Source organism: Electrona antarctica (genome assembly GCF_951216825.1).
Source record: "Electrona antarctica genome assembly, chromosome: 2".
Lineage (NCBI taxonomy): Eukaryota > Metazoa > Chordata > Actinopteri > Myctophiformes > Myctophidae > Electrona > Electrona antarctica.
The window spans coordinates 41256724-41276262 of NC_136807.1; the positions used below are offsets into that span (position 1 = coordinate 41256724).

General features: G+C 46.7%; 1 protein-coding gene across 1 annotated transcript; it reads right to left on the minus strand.

Annotated features, from left to right (window-relative positions):
* Positions 1 to 687: 687 nt before the first annotated feature.
* fignl2 (fidgetin like 2) lies at positions 688 to 19255 on the minus strand. The gene is made up of 3 exons (XM_079527332.1): positions 19129 to 19255; positions 17131 to 17275; positions 688 to 3400 (listed from the first exon to the last, which is right to left on the minus strand). The coding sequence occupies exons 2-3, from the start codon at positions 17153 to 17155 to the stop codon at positions 1428 to 1430; spliced, it is 1998 nt and encodes a 665-aa protein (XP_079383458.1). The 5' UTR covers positions 17156 to 17275; positions 19129 to 19255; the 3' UTR covers positions 688 to 1427.
* Positions 19256 to 19539: the final 284 nt, after the last annotated feature.

A 19539-nucleotide genomic window follows, 5' to 3' on the forward strand; every position in this document is an offset into this window, starting at 1 on the left:
AATGGCCATGCCCAAAGAAAACTATGATGATGCTTTCACTAACGCTTACATGTTCGCTAATCAGCAGTCCCCCGCCACCTTATCTTTCATAGAGTCAGACGAAAACTTTCTGTTGCCAGTTTTGGAGCCTGTGACCCCGGGTACAACAGGCTTCCCTACAGTAAAGACCCCTCAGTGTCACCACATCACTGAGCTCTGTCTGTCATCAGGGATAATGATGACAAGTTTGTTTATCGACTTCAAAAACGAATCAAGTAAAGTCGGCTAATGTCCTCCTTGATAGATGCTCTGTAAAGGACATCTCCCGATCAGTGAAAGCGAGTCATAATTCAGAATGCGATTCCTTCCTGGTCGGGGAGACGAGACCAGATTCAGCGTCGCTTGAAAGTGGAGAGGGGGAGGATTTTTATTTTGAGGACAGAATTTTTCTTGAGCATTTAAATTTTGATGTAAAAAGTGTCCAAAAAATAAAGATTTTTTTCTCAAATAAAGGTAAATATAATCAGAGAAAAAAAAGTAATTTGTTGTTTTTTCCAGTACAATGACAACTGAATATACACTAACTTCTATGATTTGGTGAGAAGCTATGAGGATTATGTCTACCATTACTCATGATAGAAGACCTTGTTGCTTTGAAGAATACCGTACAATGCTGGCCCGCTGATTATACATGTATTTGGTCAAAATAATTTTACATTTTGTTGCTCCAAGCCCTTTATAATGATCAGTGACAATAAAGATGGCCAAGATGATGGCCACGCGCTACGTCCAATCAGGGAAACTCTCCCCTGTCAGGTGAAAAGAAGCGGCTTGGACTCCTCATGCATAGAAGGAAGCATGAGGTCAGTCCGTTGCTCTCCCCAGGTTGGCAGAGGGCGTGTAGCACCCAGGATTACATTAGATAATTGACACTGGGTGAAAAAAATTGGTTGCAAAATCGTGGGGGAAAAAAATTAAAATAAAAAAATGAAGATGGCCAAATCAAACAAGGATACCAGTAGTGGATTGGCAATAAATAGGATCCTGAGAGTAGCAGTCAAAGGGGGGGATTTCCCAAACCCTGATTATCCATAATCTTGGACCACTTCACCTAGCAACAAATAACTGATTGTGTCCTAGACCAAGGCTAATCAGGATTGCTGAAAGCACCCAAATAATGGTCTAGTTTTCCCATTGGCCAAACATTTAACACACTGCCCAACTCAACAAGGCCTATTCATCTTTTCCTCTCTCTCCCTCTCTCTCTCTTTGGGAAAAAATAAAATATTGTTTATATTCATTAGCAAAAGCAAAAACAGCACAAAAAAACAGCAAAAGCTGCATAATAGGTATAATTACAAAACAACAACAAAACATTCCCAAGGCTTGTCATGTCAAAGCAAAAACAGGGTCATAGGGCAGTCCCAGTACAGTGACCGGCAGCTGTCTCAGTGGCTATACACCTTGCTCCACTCTATACAAGTGTCCAGTTCTTTTGAGGTGGCATGTGGACGCACCTTGCAGAAGGCATCCTCAAAGTCTGTGAAGGCAGGGGGTGTGGAGGGCGTGGCCAGGCCGTGCATGGCCCCTGCAGAGGAGAGAGCCTGCTGGCTGAGCTGCAGCAGCTCCCACACAGAGAAGCCCTCTGCGCGCTGCAACACGGCGTTCAGCTCCCTTTCGCTCAGGCTCCAGCCCTGGGGTGCCAGCGCCTGCAGCAGCACTTGTCTGCGCATGGCCACGTCTGGCAGGCCAACGTGGTAGCGCTTGGCGAAGCTGCGATGTACGGCGTCCTGCAACAGGTCAGGCCTGCCCGTCGCACACACCAGGATGACCGGCCCAGCCTGGGCCTTCTCTAGGGCGGCCAGGAGTGTCTGCCTCAGCCCTTCCTCCTCCATAGCCTCCAGCTGGCTGAGCAGCACCACCGATGGCTGCCGGGCCCCTGCCACCTGCAACAGAGCCCCCAGGATTTGCTCTGCCTCTGCCTTTCCTTTTGAGGCCAGCATGGCCCCACTGAGCCGGTAAAAGGAAGCCCCCAGCTGTGACGCCAACGAACGAGCCAGTGTGGTCTTACCTCCTCCCCGGGGGCCAAACAGCAGGACGGTTCTGGGTGGCCGAACCGCCGGGCTGGGCCTCAACACGGGCCACAGCAGGTCCTCCTCCAGCGCTGCCTTGACATGGGTGAGTCCAGCCAGCTCTCCCCACCCCAGAGCTGGGCTGCAGTCCAACAGGTCCCCATTGACAAAGTCCAGGAGTCTGGGATCTGGGCTCTTCACGGTCTCCCCAGTCTGGCCACATCGCTTGTGGGCCTGGGAGCGGTGCTGCTGTTGTTGGGAGAATCCCTGCTTCCCTGATCCATTCTCCCCCGTCAGGCCCGCAGGGGGGCTGTACTCTCCTGCCACCCCGTACTGAGGAGACACCAGGGGTTGAGAGGAGGCCTTGCTGCTTGTGCTGAAACCGTTTCCCCGGCACTCTCCTTTGTCATTCACACTGTAGGGTGAGTCTCCCCCAGCCTTCATAGAGTCATAGCCATACTTCCTGTAGCGAGAGACGTCCCCTCCCTCATCCTCCTCCAGACCCATCTCAAATGCTTTTCTCTTTAATGTCCCTCCGGATTCGGCGGTGCCAAGGTTGGCTGTCTGGTAGCTGTAACTTCCTCCCACCACTGTGGGTCTTGAGGGCAGGGGAGTCGGGGCTGCCAGGCCAGAGGATAGATAAGCCGCTGTCGGGTGGGTATAGCTCGGGGCAAGGCTGGTTTGGTGGGGGTAGGCGCTGGGGGGGTAGTTGTAGACAGGTGTGGTGGGGCTGTAGCTGGGCACCAGGGTGGGGGTGGGCTGGAGGGTGTGGAGGGAGGCGGGGGGAAGTGCTGCAGGGGGCTGGGGACAGTACCCCGAGGAGAGGTAGGTGCCATTGTAGGTTGGGGGATAGTCACCGGAGTGTGATCCACTGCAGGAGCTGCTGCCACTGTAGCCAGAGTCTGAGAGGTTACTGTTCACCACCGACACGCTGCTGGCCCCCGGGGGGCCTACCGACGTGGCCTTGGGGCCCGAGAGGCTGTCATGGCCCCCGGGTGTCCCCAAGGGATAGGAGCCATCAGTGCTGTGAGTCAGCGGCCAGGGCTCCAGCTCGGTCTTTGGGCCGAAGGGCCCCGGTTCAGGGTAGACGCCCACGGTGGGCGGCCGGTCGTACGGCGAGTCCAGCACGCCGGCGTACTTCTCAGCATAGCGCTTCAGCAGGTTGGAGGCTGTGAGGGCGGAGATGTCGTCATTGGCCCAGGCGTAGCTGTTGGAGCCGCGACCGCGGCCGGCGTAGAGCTCCGACTTGTGGGCCGGAGAGGAGGTGGTCGAGGACACGTCCAGGTGCTGCTCAGGCCACTGGCTGAGGGACTGGGCATGCTCCGGATTCCAGTGCATCTTATAAAGGCCTGGAGAGACAAACACACACAGGGGAGACAGGTTACTTATTTTATTCATGAATTCATTTATTCATTTTTTTGTTGTTTTTTCCTCCCCCAAAATTTTAAATTAAATGCAAAAATGTATTGAAAAAACAACGTCTTCTAACACACTGGAAGGACAATATCAGTGACCAGAATCGAGGACAGGTGTTTTCAATGAATCCAACAAGGTTAAAAATGGAATTTGAAGTTACAATGGGTTTGTATAGGAAAGAGACACGTTTGATAAAATGAATATCAAATATCTAAATACTGAATCAAACAACTTAAAAACTGTCTGGGGTGCTCACAAAAGCCTGACGAGACATTAAAATGACCCCAAAGAGTGAAATTTCCCTTAAGTGATTTAGATGCTGGAAATAGCATAAAATTGGCAAGGGCTCGTCGCACATGTTTTCACACCAGTGTGTGTTCCTCTGGGGAACTGTGTGGAGTTCACAGTAAATGAACCCGTAAGACTCCATTTGGGTCAATTTTCACACCGTCAGATTAAAATGAACAAACGATGATTTTGCGGTGTGACAACATGATCGCATGTCCCACCTCTTCTCACAGCAGTCAGTCAGAAAGAAAGAAAGAAGAAAAGGGGGCTTTCACATGTTTGGAAAAGATTGTGTTTTAGTGTTACCGTCATGCCTGGTAGCAGAAGGAGCTAGAATTACCCAATGAGGGGGAGGGAGGGAGAAGGAAAGAAAGAGAGAGAGAGAGAGATGGAAGATTGCGTGTGTTGTCTTGTAGTTTCCCAGCTTGTGTTGGAGAGCAGTGATAAGGCCCCACTATCCCCTGCACCGCTAGCATCTGCAGGTCTCCCAGAGGACCTATTGTTATCTCTCCGTGCATGTTGCTCTGAATGCCTGCCCCCCCCCCCCCCAACCACCACCCACCCGCCCACCGCACACCAGAGCTCCAAAAAGGCCCAGCTCCCCCTGTCCGGCTGGACAGAGGGAGGGCGGGACAGGGGGGGGAAGTGGCGGTGAGGGGAAGTGTGTGTGTGTGTGTGTGTGTGTGTATGTGTGTGTGTATGTGTGTGTGTGTGTGTGTGTGTGTGTGTGGACAGTGGTGTGGAGAGAGTGGAAAGAGAAAGGGGGTGGGGTTGGGATGGGAATTGCAGCATAGTGTGCTATTCATCAGCATGGTCTCCCATGGAACATTGGGAGAGTGGAATGCCTGTTCCCCTGGCTGACTCCACCACTGGCTGAGGTCTGATTGATCATGGCCGGTCCACACGGAGCGCATGCACGCGCACACACACACACACACACACACACACGCACACGCACACGCACACACACACACACACACACACACACACACACACACACACACACACACACACACACCAAACTAAGTACAGAAAAGAGTGGAAATTTGAATTGATTAATCATATTTTTCATTCCAGCCATAACCATAAAGAGGTTGTTTCTTCCCCAGTGAAGCTTTCAACAGAAATATTCTGAATCCATATTGTGTGACGCCGTTATACATTAGATTATAATCATTATAGGTTAGACGACTGTACTGTGCAACAAATTCACACTGTTCGAGACTTCGAGTGTATAACTACTATATATACACAATACGATTTGAACATGTAAATCAATATACATACAAATCACTACGCATTAAATCAAATGATGATGACTACAGAATCAGCCATTTCATGAAGTCTAGGGCCACCGCTTGCTGGGGCATTAGCTTGACATTCCAAGCATAACTTGGCATTATTGAACTGTCACAGTGTAGCCTGAGGTGAGCAGTACTCCAGGCAGAAATAGAGAGGTAAAAGGAATAAAGCAAAAGCCGTCATTACTGGTCTGCCTGCCTTGCCTTCGGTGAATGCCTGATGATTCATTATTCATAGCTCTGTCTGTTTGTGCGGAGCCGCTTCTGTTATTGCCATTTAAATCAAAGCTAGATAACAACTACCACCGATTCGGCTCTGCTTTCACTCGCACTGTGGGCCGTAGCTCTATCCTAAACTTTGTCCTCTTTCTTTACAAACCTCCCCATGTGTGTTTTCAGATTACGCCTGTTATTTATTCTGTCAGATGAGACTCAGCAGACCAGATGGCCATTGGATTATCATGTCCTTCATATTCAAATCCACTGCCTTAAGTTCCCAGTGGCCAAACCAGTTCAAGTAGATCTCTAAGCTCTGGCTAACCCACACACAAACCCACCACAACGGGGAATAAAACAACATTCTTCTAGGACGAGTCCTAGTCCTCACTTTTTTTAAATATATATATATATCTACATTTTTTATGAACACACTGAAGACATTGCCTTCTTCTCCACACCCAGCTGACCACATATTTTTGTGGTTTGACTCGCGGGTCATTGTCCAGGCTGCAGAAACCGTATATGTCCTGCAGGCCCTTCCCATCTGCAGTCCAACCAGTTTCTGAGCGAGCCCAATAATGGGGCCTGTGTGTGACAGAGATGGATGGGAGCCCAGGGGAGCTCATAAAACCGGCAGCGGGAGGGAGGGATGGAGGGAGGGAGGGGCGGGGATAGAGTGGACAGCAGGCACTCCCGTTCCGTCCTCTCTAAGCGGACTGGGGCGGACATTAGAGGGCTCTGCGAGGCGGGCTAACTGCTGTCCACTTCATCATCGGAGTATAGCAGCAATACAGAACGGTCCACTACCCCGAACGAATCCCCAAATCACAGCAGTGGCCAGCTGCCAAAATCTAAAGGACCACGTCACCGCTTTCCTGCTCAAAATCAAGGGGGAGAGAAATCAAGTCATTTCCTCTGAACACAATAGTATTTTACTAGTCTTTAAAAAACATTTGCCTTGTTTTTCAGAACCCTGAACTCTACGTCATCACTGTTGGATGGAATTTATATATATATATATATATATATATATATATATATATATATATATATATATATATATACATATATGCTTTTTTATGATTTGTCTCTGCAGGTGTACAAACCATTTAACCACTTATACTTTTACTATGTTATACTTTCAATACTTTTAAATAGTACGTTTTGGACATGCATGGTGTTCCACCCGACGGTGACGTTATGTATGTGTTTGTGTGAACAAACAAATGCAAACAAACGCAGTACAAAACACTCCGGTTTGGTACTGTGTGTATACATAGCAGGTTTGCACAGCAGTTGAGCTCTTTTCCTGTAATTAGATCTGCAGGATTGCGGTTTGTAGAGCATCAGTGCTCCACAATAAATTGAGCAAGCTCTAATCTACACCAGCGCTTAGATCAGAGCTGCCATGCAGATTAATTTACTGGAGGCACAGTAAAAGAGCTAAGATTAGAATCAGAAAATCCGGAAAAAAGTGTCCGTACTGTGAGTAGTGTTGTAACAATAAGCTTAACTGTGTTTATGATTAAATACTAATATTTGGCTATACTACATACTGTAATATACACTATAATGTTGTGAATTGCTGTATATTATATAATACTGTCAGTATTAGTAAAATAAAGTAAAATAAGTAAAAATATCGAAACCGTGTGTTGGGCAAGATTAAAGAAAGACTACTTTGTTAACATGAGAAATTGATAAACGGATGATGTTTCTTCTGTAGAGAGCTATGATAGTGATTTATGTGTTTTGCTGTCCAGTTGTGTGTAACCATATTATAGCTTTAAGTCACATTGCAGTAACTGTTTCAGTTCCGTAAGGAAAACATTTCCCTCACAGTATCTAGCTGCACACTCTGAGTACAGTAGCTTTCAGACATTGCAGCCAACTATATCAACCAAACCATATTCATAACAACAAAGGATTATTATGGTTAAAAGCTCACATTTAATAAGAAATGGTCCAGGACAGACGCACATTATGAAATGGATTCTATCCTCAGTTCAGACAATTATTTTGGAAGCTTTTTATTCCTCATTATGAGGAGAGCTCTGCATTGTGATGCAATCTGTATTTAATGAGAGTATTTAATGATTTCATATTTCAACGGTATTGTTGAACGAGCAGTAAGTGCAACACAAATTGTCTGTGATCATCAACTTTCTATATGCAAAGATGCGAGGAGGATGGTGTGCAACATCAACCACCAAATACAGACCGTGGCAGTCTGCAGGGGCATTGATAAGAAAACGACTGTGTGTGCACATGAGATTTTCTTATTTGCGCGTATGTGTGCGAGTTCCCTTGGCCCCACGGGAGACAGATGTTCCGCTACTGACCGCCTTACTGTCTGTGAGGCCATTGTAGTGCATGGCCGTCCAGCAGACGTGTGCGGCTCGGACAATCGCGTTGGCCCTGAGACAAAGCCTGAAGGATCCTATTGTCAGGAGCCTGCCTAATTATGGAAATCTTATTAATCTATTCAGGAGCGGTCCACTGACAGCTTTTGTGCTGGCCTGGGATTTATTGAGGGATCTGTGCGAGCTGCATCCTATTGTAGGAAAGCGTGATGGAGACAGTGGCTCTCCTCGACAGAAATAGGCTTTGCTTTCGGGAGGCCCCCCAGGGGGGAGTGTGTTAACGTCTGTTGGCCAGTTTTGGCGATCAGCTGGTCAGGATATTTCTCACTTCCGAAAGTTGCCCAGTCAACTCGGGTTGACCGGGCAGTGAAACTGCAGCAGCTTCGGACCCACGCGTGAGAGCCCCGTTATACTGTGTTGCGCACCGGGGTCGGCCGCCGGAAATAGCTGATGTACAAACTCTAAATGTGCTGCAGTTCGACGCACTGTGAGCTTGTACTTCGACTATTTTCGGCATTTAACTAAGTATTAAATCACCCTGAAGAGCCGGCCGTTCTATGGGTCGTGTGTTGTGGTTTTCCTGTGAGGGGTAGCCGTTCTATGGGTCGTGTGTTGTGGTTTTCCTGTGAGGGGTAGCACTGGGTGAGCTGAAACGTGAGCTTGGCAGGAAGCCAAGGAGCCTGGAGTACTCCGGTGCCGTTTCACAATTCCCCTGGGAATCCTCTCCCCTTCTCCCTTCCTGGCACTTTTGTTTTCCCTGCCCTGAGGAACAAAAACGGACATGGATGCAACAAGCCTACTGGGATGCTGCACTGTTAAATTGTGCAGATTGTGGAGAGGTCGCTTGTAAACAAAAGCGCCGGCGTGGATCAATCCAATCAGGGCTCTATTCAGGGTGGCGCTCTACTCCACCGTCTACCGACCACAGTAAACCACTTCCAGCTTCCCTTCCTGTCGTCCATCTCTAGGTCCAGCGCCACACTTCTAAATCCTATAGATTTATTAATGTATACATATTTGTGGCTGTATTCTTATGAAACACTAGGAACCAAAAGCGCATCAAAGGGGTTGATGCGATGTGTAAGGGGCTCGATTAGCTGACCACACTTTGATGCACTCATCACCTTTCTAAAATTGCACTGCGCAGCTCTTAAAACAGAGCTGTAATTGATTGGAAAAAATTAACAGCTCATGACAGGAATGTGTATTTGGCTGTCTACAACAACGGTTATTACCAAGAAACTCATTACTTCTATTCTAAGGAAGATAATGTACTAGGTGTGCTTTTGTGCTCTCTGGTATTACGATGAACTGCCCCCCCCCCAAAAAATGTTTTACTCCTACAGAGAGAACAACTAAAACCAGCAAAAATGTAGGTCTACTGCTTGCATCATTAGCCTGTTTGACATGAAACGATGACCTAGAATTAAAAAAGAATTCGAGCTGCCAATGAAATGGATACCATGAACGCTTGAATTTAACCTCCACAAAACAGGTTTAGCTGTATTTGGGGCAGGAAATAATGGGAGAAAATATATTTTGGTCAATCAATTGTTATCAATCAATGAATAAAAATCTATGTTGAGAATATCTCTCCAATGTGGAAAATAAATCCATTAGAATATAAAAACAGTTTTGGAATAGACATGAAAAGTATAAATGCTTTTAAGGATGCTGCTCGAGGTGGTGTAGCTGGTATGACATGAAACATTCCAGCCATGTTAAAACTCTCCTTGATGGAAGGAATGCAGCCCAGTCATGATACAAAACACACAGGCATACACAAGGGATAATGCCAGAAAGAAAAAAGATCGAAGGGAAGATTGTGACAAGACTCTCGTGTTGATAAGCCACAAGCTGACAACTCAAAGAAAGCTCAACAACTATTTTAGAAAAGAGAATAGCAACATGTATCTCTCTAGACTAAGATTTTGTTATCAAAGGGGGATCTCTTGATTTGTCTTTGAGTCCCGAAGCCCCTTAAGTCCTCTGTTCTACAGTCCGCTATGATTTATGGCACTAATATAAAACAGGGCATTCTCACTAGGATGTGGTCATCCTACCGCTGCACACTACCTGGGCTGTCATAAAAACACCAATCTAAGAGGCAGACCACATTTCACAGCGTGGCAGGATGAGACACGGAGCAAGATTGTCTGCAGTGTCTCGAGCCTAATTTATGCTCTGTCGCACGGCGGTGTCGCGCACTGAAAATAGCAGAACTCTAGACCTACAAGCTCACAATGAATGAGTCACATTCCAGACACATTATTGTGAGCTTGTTGGTCGATCTATTTTCGGCACGACCCGATCATGCAACAAAAAAATATGAATCAGGGCTTCAATCTTCTGGAGCCTCTCTCTTGCTATTCATTGGAAATAAACATCCGGCTCCTTTTATAGGATATAGATATACCAAAAAAGACATGCTTTTAATTCCTGATGTATAGAGCGGAATAAATGTTGCGATTGTGCATTAGCAAATGTTTTGTTCGGCTAATTACATAATGGCATGTTTTGTGAGATAAGCTATTATCCCACCCGCACATGTTGAGGGCCTGTATATCCCCTTCTCTGGGGTGGGGTAGGGTGAGGCCAGAAAGCTGTTAAGCCAAGTGTGAGGTCATTTCATAAGACCCTTCCCAAATGTCCATTAGCTGGGGGGATGAAGCCAACGCCGGACAACAGGCATCATAATTTATCTGCCATGCATAATTGGGCATTGCTGGGGAAAATTATTATAAATCTATGCATTAGTCACAGGGCTGCTATCAATCAAAAGAAACACAATCCCCCCACCCCACTCACACTCTGTCCCCCACTCTGTGTCATCTGCTCTCTCTTTCATGGCCCTAAAAAGATGTAATAACAGAAGAGTGCAGGAGCCCTGTTGGAGAGTTTTCACACCTGCTGCCCAGAGCACCAGCAGACACAGTTCTTTTCAAACAGACCTCACTCCCTGGAGGAAGGAGTAGCCTATCTCCTGCAATGGCACTGAGGGATGTCTGCCCCCCTCCCGCTCTCTCTGTCTCTATCTCTCGCTTACTTTCTTTGAGCTCTGTACTTCTCTGTTTTGTTTTGTTTCGTTGTGTTCTCTTTTGTGACAGCAGAGAGTTGTTGATATAGTTTTGTTTTGCCAAAACTGCACGGCTGATAAGGCTCTATCGAAATGGACACGACTTGATGACAATGTGCTGAAAATACATTGATGTGTGTAATGCAGAAATACTGTGCGAGCAAGTGGAATAATAGCGTCTCATTGTCCTCTCCCGTTAAAATACACAGTTCATAAAATTACCCATTAAAAACCCATTAAACACTGAAAACAAAGTTTATTGGCCAAAATTAAACTCTAATGGGAAAGCCATCAATATATTACAGTCTAATGAATATTCAGTGCTTCGTTAAAAGTTGTTGTTTTGCAGATGGGGGCAGAGGGAATCAGTAGCCAAACTACTTGGTGGCATTTGTTAAACATTGATTAATTGACAAACGTGTTTGGAATTGCTAATGATAGCCCAGTTAAAAACAAGGAAGGAAAAAAGAAAGCCCCATCTTGGAGATGTCACTCTCCTCTCTGGAGTCTCTAAAAACAGAAACTCTCCGGAATAAATTGCTAGATGCATCACTTCATGCTTGTAATTTTAGAAACAACTCCCCCACCCCTTCATGCCGACTTAACGCACATCCACAAATGGCAGGAGTCCGTCCACCCCCACCTCCCCTTAAAGAAAAACAGGGTCCCTATTTTCTGTGGCTGCAGGCTGGCTTTAGGTCATTGTGTCCACTAATATATCAAAGAACAGCTGTCCTAAGGCTCTGTGATGACCAATCACCCGCTCCATCTGTCTCACTCACCCGATCTCTGCTCTATATCTCCCCCTCCTCAGCTTCATCCCTTCTTTTTCCTCTTCATCTCCTTCCCCGCCTCCCTCAGAATCTTCCATTCCCAGTGCGCATGTTGCATTCCCTGCTTTCCGTTCAAATCCCATGGCCCCTCTTGCTCTTGTGTCTTACACTCTGCTCCTCTGAGCACATGGACAGCTCTGGGATTTGTAGCTTTCCGTTATGCCTGATTTGTACTTGGCTGCGTGCCATGTAGGGTACAGAGAAAGGAGCGGATCTACAAGCTCACAACGTGTCGCAGCACGACACATTGTGAGCATTGTAGATTTGCAATGTTCTATATGCACAAGTCCATTGCGCAACTAAGTATAAATCAGCCTTTAGTATGCACACATACATATGCACACATACGTTAGAGTAGACAAAGCTCAATAGATTCTATTTGCACAGTTCCTTTTGTAGCTGTGTGTTTTATGAGCGCCCTTGCGTTACAAACGGCTAATGACATAACGATTAAGGCGCGTTATTTCTCAAGTGTGGTCATTTACTAATTAGCTGTGCGGCGGCGAACGGGGTGGATCATTGTTGGGCTCTGAATTCTGCTGGCTCAGGAATCCAGTGGAGGGTTGCTATCCAAATGAGCTTCGCCACCCTGCTTCTTAATTGGGCCCTTAACGGGGGGCCCAGGTTTCCTTAATGAGCTGATGAACCCGTGGAGAGAGAGTGATGGGCCTTACAGGTCTCTAGGTCCCTAACCTCCATCTATGTGGACACACTCGCATGCAAACACACACACACAGAAACACACTCGCGCGCGCACACACTCGCTTTGTCTTACACACAGCAAAATTGTCAGTGCTAATTTAACATTGCAATTGTAAAAATGCACCCTAAATTGGAAAATGTAAACAGTCCAAGAGTTGAATTACGACTCAGGATTTTGCAGTGTATGTGAAGACAGGCGTGCGCACAGCCGCGCGCGCGCGCGCACGCACGCACGCACGCACACACACACACACACACACACACACACACACACACACACACACACACACACACACACACACACACACACACACACACACACACACACACACACACACACACACACACACACACACACACACACACACACACACAGGGGGCTAATTAGAGCCCATTCACAGTCTCCACTAATGATCCGGGCTCTTATTCACACACACACTTCAGCGGTCTCTGTGTTTACTCAAGGGCCTCACAGACCCCTCCATTGCACCACTAACACCACTCTGCCTGCTGTAGAGAGAATGGACGCTGGGGCGGCCCTCCAACCTGCCCCTTCAGGGTCCACCATGAGACCCACTCTTACACATTCTGTGTTCTGAGAACGGCCCCATGACTCAGTCAACTCATTCAGAGAGAGAAAGGGAGAGAGAGAAAGAGAACGAAAGAGAGAGAGAGAGAGAGAGAGAGAGAGAGAGAGAGAGAGAGAGAGAGAGAGAGAGAGAGAGAGACACACACACACACACACACACACACACACACACACACACACACACACACACACACACACACACACACACACACACACACACACACACACACACACACACACACACACACACACACACACACACACACACACACACACAGAGAGAGAGAGAGAAACTGAAAGAGAGAGTGAAAGAGAAGAGAAGAGAGGGGTCACTCAGAGGAGAGCTATAAAAAACTGCCAGATCTGGGCTGTGGAGATGCTGTGTGTGTGTGCGCGCGCTCGTGCGTGTGCGTGTGTGTGTGCGTGCTTGCACACGCATGTTGCATGTGTGTGTGTGTGCGTGCGTGTGCGTGTGTGTTGCTTTTAAAAGAAAAGGTATGGCTCCACCAGCAGGGGCCCCACCAGCAACAAGAGTTAGGGCCCTCCTGGGTTGGCGGCCTGGGACTGATTTAAGAGTGCGTTTGAAGTGCAGATTACAGATTCTTTGCACCAAATCCCTCCAGGAGTATCCATGGCCCCTGGAATCTCTCTCAGGTTACTCCTCAGGTTTGGCCCTAGCCGCTCACCCCAGCTTGAAGTCCCGTGGACAGGCCAGAGACCTCAGGTTTGGCCCTAGCCGCTCCCCCCAGCTTGAAGTCCCGTGGACAGGCCAGAGACCGGGAGTATGGCCGGACACGTCCACGAGGAAAACAACACGAACACACAGACGCATTGTCTGAATGGGAAATCTAAGACAGTGCAGGACTTGGTCTAAAGAAAGAGTTAACCGCGCGTGTCTCTGTGTGTGTGTGTAAATGTGCACGTGGGCGTGTTTGTGGGTGTGTGCCGATGCGTCCGCACGCGAGTGTGCATGAGAACGCCATCTCCATGCACGGGCCACAATGTATACTAAAGGAGTCATGAAGCTACGTTAAGACGGCCAGGAATGCTCCGCATTCCCGCATGGAGGATTCCAACAGGGAGGTGAGACTATTCGCATGTCCTGCACATATGCTAAGTCTGTCTTCGTTAGATTTGAGTCATGGCTGCCAACTGCAAAGGAGAGACAGCGGGCGAGCGAGTGTCGCCGGGGGGAGAACAGGGGTGTGTTTGTGTGTCACTCGCCTGAGAGTAAATAGCTTGAGCACCTAACACTGCCATGTCCGTTCCCTACGATCCCTCTGACCTAACACTGCCATGTCCGTTCCCTACGATCCCTCTGTCCACATACACTACACCACGCTATACACTGGCAGCCTGTTCCGACACTTTCCCCAACACTGCTAGGAACAGAGCCACACTATACACAGGAAAACATCAAGCATATAGGCCACAGCAGAAGAAAACCAGCATTGTGCGTGCTAACCAAGGGAGTAAATCAAAGACAAAAGGCTAAGCGGAAAAAAGAAAAAGAAGTGTCCTGCGCATGGACAGAGCAGCAGTGTGCGGGGCTCTGAAGGCATGCTAAGTATTCCTCCAGTAGTTTGCGACATTCTTGGATGTGCAATGCATGTCCACTCCAGATGTATGGGGAGTGAGTGGTCAGCCAGTTTGGACTAGCAGGGTGCAGGGAACAGATGGAACTCCCCGTGAAAAACACGCCATGGTGGGAAGCAGCGCAAGAGCGCATGCATGTTGCATTTATAACAATACCAACATCACTGGGGACATCATTTTACACTTGACTGAGATGTATGCCTGCATTACAGCGTCAGGCATACAGTGTTGTATTAGCAATAATGTGGCCATCAATAAAACATGCATTAACTTGCCCTTGATCGAGGAGGGTGCCTGACTTACTGTACCGTCGTACTTATAAACGTCCTGTAACTTCTGCCAAAAATATGTGATTGACTAATCACATACAACACTTTCTGTTGTTGTTGCTATGAGACAAACGAAATATATTCACAAAAGAGCTTTGCCAATAATGTATCCAAGAACGACTTCTGAGAAAACATGCTCTATAAAATAACACATGAGGTCAACAACAGTACTTAGTGAACTGGCAACAATCCCAAATTCTCTTGCGAAACTATAATATTGACTGATTCAAGGACTCACAAACAAAGTGTCATGGTTCTAGAAAACCTAAAACATCTGGTCATGCCTCTGGTCATGGCTGCTTTGTCCAGTTTGAATTCTCACTCCCACACACACACACACACACACACACACACACACACACACACACACACACACACACACACACACACACACACACACACACACACACACACACACACACACACACACACACACACACACACACACACACACACACACACACACACACACACACACACACACACACACACACACCATGCATATAATTTATATACTGCCCCCGCAATACATTTGAGGATAATGAGGGACACAAAAAACACATCCTCAGATTTATAGCGTCCATTATTAAAGTAATACTTTTTAAATTGAGCGTTCTGTTTGATTTCTCCCTCTTTTCTTGTAACTGTCATGCCAATAATGCTCCTTTTGAGAAGGAGTTAAAGAGACGGGGGAATAAAGAGAGCGCTCTTGAGGAGAGGCAGTGCGGAGGCAGACCCATGCTGGCTGGGAAACAATGGCGTGTTGGGAGAGTCCCAGCACTCACTGGGCTCAATGAATCCTTGTAACAGAGAGGGAGGGAGGGGACCTCAAACTGGACACGTCAGTTATTAGGTTGGTGTTGAAGGAAGACGGAGAGAGAGAGAGAGAGAGAGAGAGAGAGAGAGAGACTGCAAAAAGGAAGGGAGGCAAAGGAGGAGGGGAAGGAAGGGGGGAGGAAGAGGATGGAGGCAATGTGCGTGGTGGACGGACATGTGTTGTTGGTGACAGTGGTTGGAAAAAGTACTCGCGTGTTTTACTTCGCACTGCAATCTAGAAATAGTTGCAGTGCGAAGTAATTGCAAGTAAAAATTTGGAATTATAAATGTATACTTGCGTAAAAGTATTGGCATCAAAAGTAGTCAAAGTAAGAAAGTACATTATGCAGAATGTCCCATTTAACACGTTTTCAAATGTATAAAATCTTAGGAAATCTTAGGAGATCTACAAGCTCACAACCAATGTGTCGCACCGCAACGCATTGATTGTAGCTTGTAGATCGGCTATAATCGAAATCTACAAAGTAATTGGTATCTAAAGTTTTCAAATAAATGTAGTGGAGCAAAAGTACAATATATGGATCTGAGATGTCGTGGAGTAGAAGTAAAAGTACTGGAAATTGTAATTACTCAAGTAAAGTACAAATACCTCAAAATGGTACTTAAATACAGTACTTAAGTAAATGTACTTAGTTACTTTACACCACTGGTTGGTGACATGAGACTGTCAGAAGCCCAGGGCTTGTGCTGCTTAAGCCATCAGCCCTGCAACCTTCCTGTCTCCCCCCTCCTCCCTCTCCCCTCCTCCCTCTCCCTCCTCCCCCTCCTCCCTCTCCCTCCCCTCTTCCTCCCCTCTATCCATCTCTTCCGCCTTGTGATGAAACACTCAGACAAGGCCAGTACAGAGTCTACAGCCTTTAGTGTTGTCCACCATCGACGCTAGAAGAAAACCAGCATGTCGGGTTGACATATACAAACCCCTTTGCACGGCAAAGAAAGACAAGTAGAAAAATGCATGGACACACAGGAAAAATTATAATTATATATAGGCCTATATATATATATATATATATATATATATAGTACATATATATACATATATTTTCATTTTACTGCGTGACTATGCATTTTTCTACTTTTCGTTTCTGTTTTGTTTGTGCAAACTAATAGTGCAAAGTGTTCATTCCCAACTTTGGGAGTAAAGTCATTGATTTTGCCAAAGTCCAAACCCAAGTGGAGTGGTGCTCTGGGTGACAGTGACACGTGTCCAGAGGGTGCAGTGTACTCACTATAGGGGACAATAGGACTCAGCATTCTGTGGAGCTGGTCTCAGTTAGGGTGCAGAGGGTGCAGTGTACTCACTATAGGGGACAATAGGTCTCAGCATTCTGTGGACTCTGTGGAGCTGGTCTCAGTTAGGGTGCAGAGGGTGCAGTGTACTCACTATAGGGGACAATAGGTCTCAGCATTCTGTGGAGCTGGTCTCAGTTAGGGTGCAGAGGGTGCAGTGTACTCACTATAGGGGACAATAGGTCTCAGCATTCTGTGGAGCTGGTCTCAGTTAGGGTGCAGAGGGTGCAGTGTACTCACTATAGGGGACAATAGGACTCAGCATTCTGTGGAGCTGGTCTCAGTTAGGGGGAGTGCTGTTCCGTGATAGCCAGCTAAGGTTAGCGTCTGTCCGGCTGTAGTCCATCACTGGCATGTGCCCCCACAGGCACCACAATAGTCAGCCCTGGGGTGGGGGAGAGAGAGAGAGAGAGAGAGAGAGAGAGAGAGAGAGAGAGAGAGAGAGAGAGAAGAGAGAGAGAGAGAGAGAGAGAGAGAGAGAGAGAAGAGAACCAGTTACAGGCTGCTGCACAATGTCTGGACAAACATTCACATGTCAACTAACCCTTTCACACATGCTCACACAGCAACACAGACCTAAACACACACATGCACGCACATAACACACGCACACACACACACAACACAAACGCACACACATGCACGCACATAGACGCACAAAACACACACACACACACACACACACACACACACACACACACACACACACACACAAGAATTCACCCAAAGGGTATGATAGAATTACTGACCAGCCCGGGAAGCCTATCAGCGTAACAAAAACAGGGTGAGCGCATGCAACTATGCACGCACGCTCACATGCGCGCGCACACACGCACACCCACAGAATGTCCCAAATTGAAGCACACACACAGGGGTATTCATTAGAGACAGGCATTAAGCTGATTGTGAAGCAGCAGCGTCCAGGCTCTAAAGAGGGCTTTCTAAATCTGCCTCACAAAAAAAAAACCCATGCATACCATGGCTCTGTGCACTGGGCCAATAAAGGCTGCATTCTTAGGACACCCAACACTGTTTAGAGCCACATGAGCAAAATGATGAGGGGAAAAGTAATGTTTCCAATAATGATCAAGTTACACATTGCGGGGTGTTTGATATTTCAACAGAACTCGCCGTGTTCGTAAAGGAAAGCACTCTCTGTTGAATGTCTATAGGATATAACAACTTTTTCCCCCCAGTTTTTTTAAATTAGGTTTTATTTATTTATTTATTTATTATTGCATATACATTTCCTTCCACTATCAAAGAGGGGGAAAAACTGTAGCAAGCATTGTGTAGTAAATATACAATAATACAAGCACACGGACCATGGGACAGATTAAATCCAATTTTAATCCTTTCCATTGTATTATTCTAATATGAGGAAGCCGATCTAGAGAAACCCCAAGAAAAATAAGACTGTTTCAATATATAATGCATTTTTAATATCAGTCAATAGTGCAATGTTTCACAATACTGCAGATGTCAAGATGTAATTGTTTCTGTTTGCTCCAGGCTGCTGGAGGTGGATCAGATTCCATTTCCATTCTAAAAAATGTAATACATTATTTTCAGCCATAACACTTCATCTCTTTCAGATGATATCCATTTAAATTAATAGATTATACCACATATTTAAAACAATAACTCCAACAAATAGCTTGAATTATGAGCCTCTTTAAAAAAAATCTACCAATTTAATGCAAGAATAAAATGTTCATCCACATTTCTGCACTCCATTGCAGTAATTATAGCCTGAGCCTCTAATATAACTTATTTCATAATAAGCATACAAAAGTAAACAAGTGACTGTCAGACTATTTAGACCCATTCATGTTCCATTCACATGGAAGAGAAATTATGCAATGACCACATTGCTGGCTGGCGGCCCCTGGACGCCAACAGGCTTCACATACTACTACACAACCCGCTCTAAAAGCTGTCTTCAACGTGTGACAGTCCTCGCAAGTTTGAACACTCGGAACAGAATAGCCGTGGTGACAGAGGAAAGCATCCTAAAAACCAAACCAAGTAGGCTCTCCTTCCCAGGCAAGTGGGATATCCTTCTGAGAGAAGAGTTCTTATAGTTTGAAAGTAATCTCAGCATGCTGACTGCCTAGACCAGGGTATATAGCAGAAGAAGGGAGCAACCACGGCAGTCCAACTTCAGCCAGCGGAGCCAAGTCAAACAGCTGCAGCCTATGACAGTACATCAACATAAACATGGCAAGAAAACCTTACCTATTCATGCCTGCGTGTCCCCCATCAGATCTAAGAATGCGAGGATAATCCCTGGAGTGGACCAGACCCGTGTGCGCACTGCTATGCTTTTTTCCACATATGGGACACAACTCCGCTTACTCACTCACTCTATCCCTCCCCTCCCTCTTTCCTTCTCTCTCTTGCTCTGCTCTCCCTGCCAGTGACAACAGAGCACACACACAATTCCCCTCCCCCATAGCTCCCATCCCCCTCACCCTCCCCCCTCCTCTCTTTATGTTAAAAGTATTTAAGCAGGGAGAGAGGGAGAGAGAATGAGGGGAGGGCGGGGTGTGTGTGTGTGTGTGTGTGTGTGTGTGTGTGTGTGTGTGTGTGTGTGTGTGTGGATGGGTGGATGGGGGTGACCAATCATGCTCTGAAAGAGAGAGGGCT

What these genes read in the sequence shown, in the direction of transcription:
- fignl2 (XM_079527332.1), bottom strand. Translation starts at nt 17,155, where the DNA reads ATGCTGAGTCCTATTGTCCCCTATA. An exon ending in GAGTCCTATTGTCCCCTATA is followed by an intron (nt 3,401 to 17,130) that starts GTGAGTACACTG and finishes TTGTCTCTCCAG; the next exon opens with GCCTTTATAAGATGCACTGG.